This window comes from Labrus mixtus, chromosome 20 (assembly GCF_963584025.1).
Source record: "Labrus mixtus chromosome 20, fLabMix1.1, whole genome shotgun sequence".
NCBI lineage: Eukaryota > Metazoa > Chordata > Actinopteri > Labriformes > Labridae > Labrus > Labrus mixtus.
Window position 1 is genome coordinate 20796899 of NC_083631.1, and position 12296 is coordinate 20809194.

Genomic DNA, 12296 nt, shown 5'->3' on the forward strand with positions numbered 1-12296 from the left:
AACCCAACACTGCCATTTTAATACCTGCCTTCTTGTGTGTATGCGTGTCTACTGCCCAACGAAAACCTTTCAAACTGTTTACAGATACGTTCTGTATTTAAACACAAAGATACAAGGTTTTCAAATGACAGTTCTTAACGTGTTTTTATATGTGTATCTGTGAAAAGTATTTCCCAGCATCCTTGCTGCCTCTGAGTTAGGTCGGATATAAAGTACTGAAGATGCCAAAAAGGAGGTAGTTCCTGTGTTAAATGGTTTTAAAAAAAAAATGCTGTCAGGAATTTGTGTGGTGTTGAACTCCAGTGCTGAAGGATTCAACAAAACAGCTTTTGCAAATAGAAATCTAACAGCCGGCTTGTAAATGATTGTTTTTGTGTCCTTTTTTTAGATGTTTTATATAATTGTAATAATTCAGTCCTTGAAAGCAGCACATGTTTGTGTGTAATATTATGTGGTGTGTCATCACTGTGGTGAACTGTTGTCCGTATGTTTCCTGTTTGTTGATGACATTAAAGTATTTTTTGATAGATAAATGGTCAGTTCTTGTCGTGATGCTTTCAGGGACAGTCTGATTCGTCTGTTGCAATCTGTCACCACATCTACTTTCCAGTTAAGTAACTGTTATGTTGGAAATAAGAGGTGTACATGTTGCTGCTGGATTTATCATTTTCATATTTTTTATATCGTAGGTATAATAAGTGACTTCAAAGGGATCATAGTAGGGCCTGACCGATATTAGATTTTTGGGGACGATAACGATATCACATTAAGAGTTCAGTCAGATCAGCCAGACGACATCAAACTGGAAAACCAGAAATGATCTTATTGATGAAATAGAATCCAGGTTTACCACATAGTTTTAATCCGTTGTGGCCCAAATGCCATCTTATCTAATTACCTTTGAGATTCACCATATAATGACTCAGCTTATTCAAAGTACAACTGTGAAAACTCGACTGGTGAAGTATAACCTACAGCTTTAGAAACAAACAGCTTACGTTTCCTCCCTTTGAGCACAAAAATGACGTTCTTTGTTAAATCAAATATTTGGTAAATGGTGCAGATGATCAACCTCTTCAGTTGAAATAATGAGAATTATACATATAATATAATAGAAATGCCAAAATACACTGGAGTACTACTGTGTTGGACCAGAATATAGTGGACATGCCCCCTAGGTGCAGCTGCTTAGATATCAAATGCCAAATTCTCTGTCTAAAGAAGTTTAAATAGCCAGGGAATCTCGGGGAAGCCACAGAGTACAATATGCATGTGTGTGTTTTATACTACTAGGTTATCATTGTTATATAACAGAACAAAGTTGAACCCTGGACCCATTGAATGTATCCTGCATCCTCTATCCTGTTTCAGAGCTTCAGGGTGAGTCTGTTCTGACGGGTTTAAACGGGAATGGTTCTGTTTTCAGAGAAATGGATTTCAATATTTATGAGAGCTTCTTCAACGGACTAGCTACGTCTCTGTACAAGAATGGAGCCTTCAGTCAGACAAGTACGGTAAGAAACAAAAAACAAACACAACCGTTTAATCAGCAGCCACAGCCAACATCAGTGTACAACTTTCACTGTAATTACTCCAGGCTTTAATTATAATATTTACCACCAGAAGTGTGTAATTACTGTATACATTTCAGCTCAACAGTGTTAAAGTTGAATAAAAATGTATAAACCTCTTCTTTCCTCCTCAAAAGGTGACCAGTGTACCTGCAAAGTCTTTTTTGAAAACTTTGCAGTTTTTCAGGGTAAGCACAAACACCAGAGTTTTAACGTTGAGTTTAAAATGTTATAAAATGTTTTGTGAGTTTGAAGGATTTTCTGTTACTGAAAATCACTTCATGTTGCTGAGAAAAATGTAAAAATAGTTTTTTTGTTGCTGTAAATGGTTGTGTATGGCACCTACCCTGCAGCACAAGTTAAAGGCAATGAAAAGAACTATAGAAATGATCAACCTTCTCACTGATGTTCTTGTTTGCTTTTGTTGCTTATATAAAGCTTATATATTCTTTGAATTTCCCTCAGGATCAATAAAGTATCTATCTATCTATCTATACTAAGAGATCACTTTCACTTTTGGCCTGTTTCGTAACCAGCTAAAAACTCCTCATGGTGGCTTTAAGGTGGGTGATAAAACACTGATTCTCCAGAAGAACTAAATAAGCAGCAACAGGGTCGGCGGCAGTCAATCAGCTAATGAATTATAATAATCAAAATCAAAATCAAATAAAAAAGAGCAGGTCTGTACAGTACTAACAAAACAGAACTGGTAAAACAAATTAGTCGTATATAGACATCATTTAATTTAAGACATAAAAACCAAGTAAAGACGGGTTACTTGGTTTTACTGCTACTGTTTTAGTTTTCTCTTTCTACAGTTTTAATTAATGCTGTGTTTTTATAGCAACCACTCGGGCTGATGAAAACTCTTTCCATCGAGGTGAAAGTCACTGAAGCGCCCAGCTTCAGCATCAGGCAGAGTGATGGAATCACTGTCAACACCAGAGCCAGAGTGCGAGTGTTCACAACGAAGGCCAAAAACAAGATCAGGGCCGTCAAGAAACAGAGAAATCTCCTCTCTGTGTCAGCGGTAAACACACACAGCTTTCAGGATGCGTATGCTGCAAAAAGAGTTTCGATGGGCGCAGGAGAAATGCGCTCATTACACACCACCACCCAATAGTTAGTAGGGACACGTCCCATGAACTGAGACACAAAGATCGAGTCATGCAGTTTCACTGGATTAGAGCATTGACTGTTTATGGAGGTGGATCAGAGCAGCAGACCAGGCTATCATGACTCAGCAGTTTTTTTAAGTTTGGTCTCCACATGGTTTAGGAAACACATACCTGTAGGTCCAGGTGCATAAGGTGTTGTTTGTTCAGTATGTTACATATAAGAGTTAAGATATTTATATGTTAAAATTACTGAGATGCAAATTCTGTTAGCCTGTTAAAGCCATTTTCCTGTATGTGTTAGCAACAAGCTAACAGACAGACATACATCCCAGTCTCTGTGAGAAATTGTGCACACCTTTATCGGCGGCTGGAACAATGCACCAGCGCCCCCACTGGGTCATTAGTTTCGCCTCCTCACAGTCTGAAAACCCGCTGCCTTCTTCTTTTGTCTTTATTAAAAATAATTAATTTGTTTTTTTCTCCACCAGACATTTAAGGTTGCTATGGAGGTTGCTATAACATGGCAGAGTCTGACTTTCCATTCACATGAAGTCCTGTAAGCGCACACACTCAAACACACACTGTAAACACCCAGAGTGCATACACAATCCCATCAGTTTTCATTCACTGCTTATTTTTTAAAATCTTTTCAGCTGTACCATCGTCACCAAAACTGCCTTCAGAGATGCATTGGTAAGAGCCTGTCTTTCAGTGTATCTGTCTGTCTGTAATGACAGCCGTGATGATGTGTTCTTTCTATACAGGCGAGCGTTTTAAACAGTTTTCTGAAGTGCAGGATTGAGAAATTTTTTTCTAGTAAGTACATCAACACACTGAACTGCACACCCACAGTGTCACATAGGACTTCTGAAACACATTCTAACAACTGATGGACACTCAACACTTTGCCTTATTGTTATCCATGAAATTCATTTGTGGCGCTTAAACCATGCCGTGCCCCTTGTGTTTTTATACATTTTTTCAAACTAAATATACATATTTATATACGTATTTCTCTTCATATACTTTGTCTGTAATTTAGTGTGCATCCCCTCCAGCTGGTGAGTAGGGCCCGACCGATTTGACATTTTTAGGGCCCGTACCGATATTGGGGAGAAAGAAATAGCCGATACTGATAGTCACTGGATGAGCCAATATCGGCTGATATTATTGGCCGATGAATCAGTCGAGCTCTAGTGGTGAGAGCGCTAGTCTATAAGTTTGTGCTTGTTTGTGTGAATACTATTATTAAAAACAGCAAAACAAGACCAAGCTTAATGTCCAACTTTTAAAGGAGACATCTTTAGGGAGTAAGATGCCAACACGTATATTAGTGTACATGATAGTGAATAAGGGACCGGGAATACATGATTTATTGGTAACAGAACAGGACTGACTTATCTGAAAAAGTTGACTTTTAAGGTGTTGAATAGAGGATGGGTCTGTGATAGAGGTGTTGATCATGTTAAGTGTTCATTATAACTAATGTGTTATATATGTGTGTGTGTGTGTGTGTGTGTGTGTGTGTGTGTGTGTTGGCTGCTTTGCTAAAGAAATGCAGATTCCTTTGCCCAAAGAAGTGGCATCCACTCCTGGAGAGATCGACATCTGTAAGGTGAGTCTGATGCACTTTGGTAATTTTCCAGAGAGGAGCAGTCATCCAACTGATTTTGATCTGAAAAAATTCTACTTCCCATGTTTTTATAACACTACTGTGTCCCAATGATGAGAAAAGTCCATCCTCTCCATCTTTTGCCTGCTCTACTTAAAAAGAAAAAAATATATATATATATCTTGTACTGTCTATTCTGTTTCTAAATCTTATAAACAGTGTGTTTATTATACATGCAGTGTGGTTATTTATCTTTTACATAATCCATGATCATTATTTAACATATATAAAGTAGTCTACCATTGTTATACTGTACATGTAATAGTTATTACATTAGTTTATATCTATCGTGCAGTACATTGTTATTTTATATGAGTCTATAATAATTGTGTATCTTATACACAGTTTATTATTATTATTTTATTATTATGTGTTCACTCTTTGTATACTGCCTTGTTATCACAGCTGGTTTTTTGTCGTTGGATGTGTGCAGGGCTTCATGACGGTCAGGGTGAGCCTGGAAGTTGCTGATGCCTTCATGGAGAAGGTGGTGGGGAAGGTACACGAGAGACTTGGAAAAGTGCTGAAGCGTGTATGAAGTCTGGTTGAGATTATTATCATCATCCCTTTGTACTGATGCTTTTATTCAGCCTGAACAAACATGAAATGTAATTATTAGGGCCTGAAGCACTGACAGGTGCGTCGGACCCTCTTGGAATGCAAATTATTATTATTTTTATTTTTATTCCGCCACTTTGCGGCCACTTTTGAGGGCCTGAACGTGCCCGAAAACTCAGCAAACTTTCCATGGTCATCAGGTTTGATATTTTGGTGGTTTCGTAAACAAATTTTGCAAAATGGCTCAGTGGCGCCCCCTTGAAATTTGCAAAATGGCCTCCCCATTGAGGTTTTTTTCCACGTACACTCACGAAAATTGGTACGCATATTAGGCCCAAAATCGCTCAAAATCACCGATTTCAGCCTTCCAGTTTGAACGCACTTGTCTGAGGGCGCTCATCCGATCGGCGCAAACTCAGTGTCAGTGCGTTCTAGACAGGCTCAGCACATCTCGTTGTGCTCTGCACGTTATTTCGTCAAAAGGCACGGCCGTGGCGTGCGTTTGAACTTTTTTGTGCGTTTTGGCAACTTGCCAAAAAAGTAAATGCTTACATCTCAGCTATGCAGTGTTCAATCATATTAAAATGTCTCATGCATGATACGGGACCCGCCCTGAACACATCCATGATCGACATTTTTTGATTAGTCACAGCGCCACCTGTTGACAACAGGAAGTTACTGCTTCTCAATTAGCATTAGCCATTGCTACACGGTAGCTCATTTCCCCCTAAAAATTGGTGTGGACCATGCTAACACCTTGGCCATACAACACTTTCAAGCTCAAACGCCTACGTCTAACGCTCTCGCCGTACGGATGCGTCGTTCGCCGTCAAACAGGAAGTGGTTGTAACTCTCACATACTTTGTCTGATCTGCCTCAAATTACACAGGTATGATCAGGGTTGGCCTCTGAACACACTGACATAACAATAGTCAACTTTAACCATAGCGCCTCCTACTGCAAGGAATAAGTACTACACAATCCTCAATTTGCTCCGTATTTCATAGCTATCATGACAGTGCCAGCCTGAACTGCTCTACGTCAAAATTTTCTGTGATCTTCATTACGCTGCCTATTTCAGCATACCATAGTACGACTGCTGCACTCCCGCGGTCTCAACACACCCCGACATGCACAGGGGTGCGAGGGCCCTTCATCACCACTTGCGGTTTTAATTGATATTGGATTGCTGTTTGTTCTTTGTTTTGCATCGTTTTATACTGTAAAGGAGATTTTTGTATCTCAATGAGATAAAACAAAGGTAAAACAAATAGAATTATATTTTAAATAAAATTATTTCCCACTCTTGTGGCCCTACTTGATGCTTTCTCTGCTAAAAAACAGTTTCAGCATCAAAGCGTCTCACATCTTTATCCTGTGTAGAATCTATCCACAACTGTCTAAGTCTCCTCATAGTCTGAAAACCCGCTGCCTTCTCCTTTTGTCTTGTTTTTTCTCCACCAGATATTAAAGCATGTTATAAGAGGGCAGAGTCTGACTTTTCATTCAAATGAAGTCCTGTAAGCGCACACACTCAAACACACACTGTAAACACCCAGAGTGCATACACAATCCCATCAGTTTTCATTCACTGCTTATTTTTTTTTTTTTTTCTTTTCAGCTGTACCTTTGTCACCAAAACTGTCTTCATGGATGCATTGGTAAGAGCCTGTCTTTCAGTGTATCTGTCTGTCTGTAATGACAGCCGTGATGATGTGTTCTTTCTATACAGGTGAGCGTTTTAAACAGTTTTCTGAAGAGCAAGATTGAGAAAAAGATTTCTAGTAAGTACATCAACACACTGAACTGCACACCCACAGTGTCACATAGGACTTCTGAAACACATTCTAACAACTGATGGACACTCAACACTTTGCCTTATTGTTATCCATGAAATTCATTTGTGGCGCTTAAACCATGCCGTGCCCCTTGTGTTTTTATACATTTTTTCAAACTAAATATACATATTTATATACGTATTTCTCTTCATATACTTTGTCTGTAATTTAGTGTGCATCCCCTCCAGCTGGTGAGTAGGGCCCGACCGATTTGACATTTTTAGGGCCCGTACCGATATTGGGGAGAAAGAAATCTGCGTTAAAATAGCCGATACTGATAGTCACTGGATGAGCCAATATCGGCTGATATTATCGGCCGATGAATCAGTCGAGCTCTAGTGGTGAGAGCGCTAGTCTATAAGTTTGTGCTTGTTTGTGTGAATACTATTATTAAAAACAGCAAAACAAGACCAAGCTTAATGTCCAACTTTTAAAGGAGACATCTTTAGGGAGTAAGATGCCAACACGTATATTAGTGTACATGATAGTGAATAAGGGACCGGGAATACATGATTTATTGGTAACAGAACAGGACTGACTTATCTGAAAAAGTTGACTTTTAAGGTGTTGAATAGAGAGGATGGGTCTGTGACAGAGGTGTTGATCATGTTAAGTGTTCATTATAACTAATGTGTTATATATGTGTGTGTGTGTGTTTTGTGTGTGTGTGTGTGTGTGTGTGTGTGTGTGTGTGTGTGTGTTGGCTGCTTTGCTAAAGAAATGTCCAAAGAAGTGGCATCCACTCCTGGAGAGATCGACATCTGTAAGGTGAGTCTGATGCACTTTGGTAATTTTCCAGAGAGGAGCAGTCATCCAACTGATTTTGATCTGAAAAAATTCTACTTCCCATGTTTTTATAACACTACTATGTGTCCCAATGATGAGAAAAGTCCATCCTCTCCATCTTTTGCCTGCTCTACTTAAAAAAATAATATATATATATATATATATATATCTTGTAGTCTATTCTGTTTCTAAATCTTATAAACAGTGTGTTTATTATACATAGTATGCAGTGTGGTTATTTATCTTTTACATAATCCATGATCATTATTTAACATATATAAAGTAGTCTACCATTGTTATACTGTACATGTAATAGTTATTACATTAGTTTATATCTATCGTGCAGTACATTGTTATTTTATGAGTCTATAATAATTGTGTATCTTATACACAGTTCATTATTATTATTATTTTATTATTATGTGTTCACTCTTTGTATACTGCCTTGTTATCACAGCTGGTTTTTTGTCGTTGGATGTGTGCAGGGCTCCATAAGGGTCAGGGTGAGCCTGGAAGTTGCTGACGCCATAATGGAGAAGCTGGTGGAGAAGCTGGTGGGGAAGGTCCACGAGAGACTTGGAGAAGTGCTGAAGCGTGTATGAAGTCTGGTTGAGATTGTTATTGGATTGCTGTTTGTTCTTTGTTTTGCATCGTTTTATACTGTAAAGGAGATTTTCGTATCTCAATGAGATAAAACGAATAGAATTATATTTTAAATAAAATGATTTCCCACTCTTGCGGCCGTACTTGATGCTTTCTCTGCAAAAAAAACTGTTTCAGCATCAAAGCGTCTCACGTTTTTATCCTCTGTGTGGAATCTATCCACAACTGTCTAAGAAACAACCAATCAGAACGCAGCATTACTCATTAAGTGAAAGTATAGAAAACTAAAAATCCACAGTAATTAAACAGATTTATTAAATAAATTAAGCTTTAATATGAATCTCTCACAGCGTTTCCCACAATGCACCGTTCTGGGTGTTTATGATACGGTCAGGTCCCACTCTTCATCCTCCTCCTCCTCTTCACCAGGAGTAAACTCGTTCACCTGAGAGCGACACCAGTTACTGACAGAGACCATTACCGCAGTGTGTTGGTGTGACTGGTGAACAGCTTACCTGCAGGACTCCCTCGGTGTCCTCAGGTAACAGCTGATCTGAGGTCCGCTTCACCTCCACCATCACTTTACCATCACCTGCAAAGACACACAAAGCATGCGATCACTCCAACGGCTCCGTCTGCACAGCTGCATGCAGCAGCAGGAGTAGTAATAGCAGTTTGAGTAGCAGTCTTAGAAGCAGTACTACCTAGTAGTATGAGTAATACTGCAGAGAAGGCCTGGACCAAAGCTCTCTCTCTGACGAGCCGGTGTAGTTTACAACGTCTCTGTAGGAAAACTTCTGGACCTGAAAACACACAAACAAAAAAAAAAAAGCCGGTGAAATGATGGAGCATGATAAGAGGTGACACTGACATCAAATTACAGAGAATAAATACATTCATCCTGCACTTTCCCTTTCTCTAGGGCCATATTATATTAAAGTTATATTCTCTAGTTAATCAGATTCTGTGATGCATCAATTTACGATTATCATTTATCACAGAATCGCTGTATTGTGATATAATCGTTATCGTGGGCTATATATTGTGTATTGTATCATACCATGAGTTACCCTGCCGTCCCACCCACATTGAGAACAGTCACAACTATATTGCAGCTTTCCTCTCCTCGAGTACGTTCATTAACTAAAACCTCCAAACAGTGCAACATTTTTAAAAAGCTGCCAGAAAGAAGAAGGTACTATGTGCATGTGAAACCTGATATTTTACATGTAGATATAAAACAATTAATATCATGGATTAATTTGTATGTGAAGGTGAAGCTTTACTCACCTGTGCAGGTGAAGCGTTCCTCCACCACAGCTGATGCTCTGGTCGTCTGTCCGTGATGAGGGAAGGAGAGCTGCAGCAAACAGCCAAACCTGAGCTTCCTCTCTGTGCCTCCACCCTCCTCCTCCTCCTCCTCCTTCACCTCACCTTCTTCTTCGTTGGTAAGCTCCTTCAGCTGAGGAGTCAAACGAAGATGCTAACTCACCTGTGTAGAAAGGGGTACGTGGATAAAGTGTGTGTTTGTGTGTGTGCGCGTTTCTCACTGTGATGATGTCAGAGGTCCACCCGTTGAATCCTAGGCAGTGATTGGCCAGATCCACGCAGCGGGCGTGGCTCAGGGGTCTGCTGCCGTTAGACAGAAACTGAGGCATCTGTTTGGAGCTCAGCCTCACCTGAACACACACAAACAGGTGATCAGCTGGTTACCATAGCAGCTGCATGTCCTAATATCAATTTAGTGTCTCTTTCTTCAAACAGTAAGGAATATTTCTGACTGAAAACAGAAGACAACCTGCAGGGGCAAAGGTCAAAAAATGTTTGCACACATGAAACACTATAATCTATTTCTCCAAATATAATCCAGGTTAATATATATCTGTAACCTCAGCGCACCATAACATACATTTAAATAAAGAGTGTTTCTGTGTCACGTTAGGAATTTTAGGACACCTAAACATTCAAATGTGAAAGAAAATAGAATAAAAATAAAGTATGTCATTCATTATTCAAGGCTATCTGGTTAAATTACATCAATTTTAATGTCAGTGAGCCCAATAAAAGAAAGCAATATTCCTGTGAGGTATTTTTTTTTTTTTTTTGAGATCTTTGCACTCAACTTTTTTTGCAATCCTCCTGTGAGCTTCATGTTGACACAACACTGCCCCCTTCTGCTCAACAACACAAACTACACTCATCTCTGTAAGCACACACGCTGCAGCGAACATCTGAATGAATACAAATAACTTCCCCCCTTCAGTCTACATTTTTAGATACTTTGTTATTAAAACACTACTGTATGGGTTGATGCCATGTGCTGACTGCGTGTTAAAAGAGCAAAAATAGAAGCAGAACATTTACTAAAACACAATAAAAATACAAGAAAACAATTGTGGGTTTTCAAAGAAGAGCAATAACACCACAGTTTTAGAAGTTTACAGAAGAAGACCATGTGCTGAAAGCGTATGAGGTAATGACCTTGAGGGGAGAGTCCTGGAACAACAAGCGTCCATCAGTCCGCCGTTGTGCCTTCAAAGCCTGAGCAGCAGAGTAGAACTTGATGAGGGCGTAGAACCCAGGAGGGCTGAGAGGAGCATTAGGACACACCTTCAACAGGTACAGAGGACCGAAGGAGGAGAACACACGATGCAACCTGTCCTGAAACACACACACACACACACACACACACACACACACACACACACACACACACACACACACACACACACACACACACACACACACACACACACACACCTAGTTACTATCTGATGGCGAGAGCTTCTTAAAATGAGAAAACTTTCCAATAATCTGGTACGGGATGTAAACTGTAAGTACACAGATTTAACACTCATGTTAAGTAGTACAGAATTTCGATACCAAGAAAAGACTGGCCCTGGGGCGCTGGTAGCGCAGTGGTTAGTGTGCGCGCCCCATGTATGGAGGCTGTCGTCTCAAGCGGGCGGCGCGGGTTCGCATCCCACCTGTGGCCACTTTCCCCACTCTCTCTCTCCCTGATTTCCAACTCTATCCACTGTCCTATCTCTCCATTAAAGGCACAAAAAGCCCAAAAATAAATCTTTGAAAAAAGAAAAAAAAAAGAAACGACTGGCCCAATCCTGACCCACCCAGATCTGCCCCTCAGGTGTACTCTCTACATGGACCTGAACCCATGTGGACTCACATAGATATGAGCCTCGGTGTAAGAGGGCTGGATGTCCCACACAAACAGAGTCTTGTTGTTCTCCAGAGGAACCTGGAACTCCAGGATGTCCACCTCCATCCCTCCTGCAAACAGACAGACAGAAGGATAGAAAGATTGAATGTCTGCACCAAACCCCTTTTAAAAATATTCCAAAAAATGTTTTTCATTTGTCTACAGAGATACATTTAGTACGTAAAACAATACATGATACTTTTTATTATTCATGAGTTACTACTTAACAATTCGGCAGGGAAGTGAGCTGTAAACATTTATTATGAAGTGTTAAAACTTCAAGTTGGTTTGTAGAAACCTGTGAGCAGCACTGACAGAACCGAAAACCGACTGACTAGACTGTAAATATTACATATATTTATATAAACCTACAGTCTGTGGTATTAATGCATCTTAAAACACAGGCAGAAACGCTTTAAAAAGAATGAAGTTTGACATTGTTTTTGTTAACAACTTCATTTTAACTACTAAACAGAGTGTGAGGAACGAAGCTTTAAAATTGGTGTTTTTTAAAATGTGGTTTCGCAGCTAACTGCAAAGTTAAACAAATGGAAAGTTGAAGCTGTGGATAAATTCCAGTCCTCTGTACATTTCTCCGTTATTGTTTTTTTTGGCAAATGGTTAAAATAACTTTTACTCACAGTTTCAGTTCTCGCTTCCCCCCCTGTAAATAAATACTGAAGGTTTGCCGCGCTTCCGCTGGAGGGCGGGTCCTCCTACAGCAACCAATGAGAAAGCGAAGATGAGTGACGTAATCGCAGAATCTCTGTTTCTTTTATTAAATAGATTATTATTGATAATTCTACATTTTCATTCGGCGGCTGATTGATTTCATCTTGCTTTTGTAAATTTGCATTAAATAAATATTCTATAAAAGTAAAAAAAAAAAATACCGGTAGTAGACTTTTGTGTGAATGTGTGGAAAACAAT

The 12296-nt window shown here is 39.5% G+C and overlaps 2 protein-coding genes across 4 annotated transcripts; one reads left to right on the forward strand and one right to left on the reverse strand.

Annotated features, from left to right (window-relative positions):
* Positions 1 to 638: 638 nt before the first annotated feature.
* LOC132954509 (uncharacterized) lies at positions 639 to 8161 on the forward strand. 3 transcript variants are annotated; one of them, XM_061027068.1, is made up of 8 exons: positions 639 to 1514; positions 1709 to 1759; positions 2416 to 2601; positions 3178 to 3245; positions 3343 to 3382; positions 6652 to 6703; positions 7476 to 7544; positions 8029 to 8160. In XM_061027068.1, exons 1-8 carry the CDS (start codon positions 1431 to 1433, stop codon positions 8064 to 8066), a joined length of 588 nt encoding a protein of 195 aa, XP_060883051.1. In that variant the 5' UTR covers positions 639 to 1430; the 3' UTR covers positions 8067 to 8160. The 3 variants fall into 3 exon arrangements, with proteins under 3 accessions (XP_060883051.1, XP_060883050.1, XP_060883052.1); XM_061027067.1 differs by having other exon boundaries at positions 651 to 1514; positions 7476 to 7525; positions 8029 to 8161; XM_061027069.1 differs by lacking the exon at positions 7476 to 7544 and having other exon boundaries at positions 651 to 1514.
* Positions 8162 to 8439: 278 nt separating this feature from the next.
* On the reverse strand, positions 8440 to 12083 carry rdm1 (RAD52 motif containing 1). Its single transcript, XM_061027066.1, has 8 exons — positions 12008 to 12083; positions 11334 to 11437; positions 10628 to 10807; positions 9697 to 9825; positions 9437 to 9608; positions 8851 to 8949; positions 8662 to 8738; positions 8440 to 8591 (listed from the first exon to the last, which is right to left on the reverse strand). Exons 2-8 carry the CDS (start codon positions 11430 to 11432, stop codon positions 8526 to 8528), a joined length of 822 nt encoding a protein of 273 aa, XP_060883049.1. The 5' UTR covers positions 11433 to 11437; positions 12008 to 12083; the 3' UTR covers positions 8440 to 8525.
* Positions 12084 to 12296: the final 213 nt, after the last annotated feature.

Bases quoted from the DNA above. Each gene is read 5' to 3' on its own strand.
- LOC132954509 (XM_061027067.1), top strand. From the start codon at position 1,431: ATGGATTTCAATATTTATGAGAGCTTCTTCAACGGACTAGCTACGTCT. The intron at 3,383-6,651 runs GTAAGAGCCTGT...CTTTCTATACAG, and splicing joins CTGCCTTCAGAGATGCATTG to GTGAGCGTTTTAAACAGTTT. The intron at 7,526-8,028 runs GTGAGTCTGATG...GGATGTGTGCAG, and splicing joins GAGAGATCGACATCTGTAAG to GGCTCCATAAGGGTCAGGGT.
- rdm1 (XM_061027066.1), bottom strand. From the start codon at position 11,432: ATGGAGGTGGACATCCTGGAGTTCCAGGTTCCTCTGGAGAACAACAAG. The intron at 8,950-9,436 runs GTGAGTAAAGCT...GTGTGTTTTCAG, and splicing joins GGAACGCTTCACCTGCACAG to GTCCAGAAGTTTTCCTACAG. The intron at 8,592-8,661 runs GTAAGCTGTTCA...TGTCGCTCTCAG, and splicing joins ACACCGAGGGAGTCCTGCAG to GTGAACGAGTTTACTCCTGG.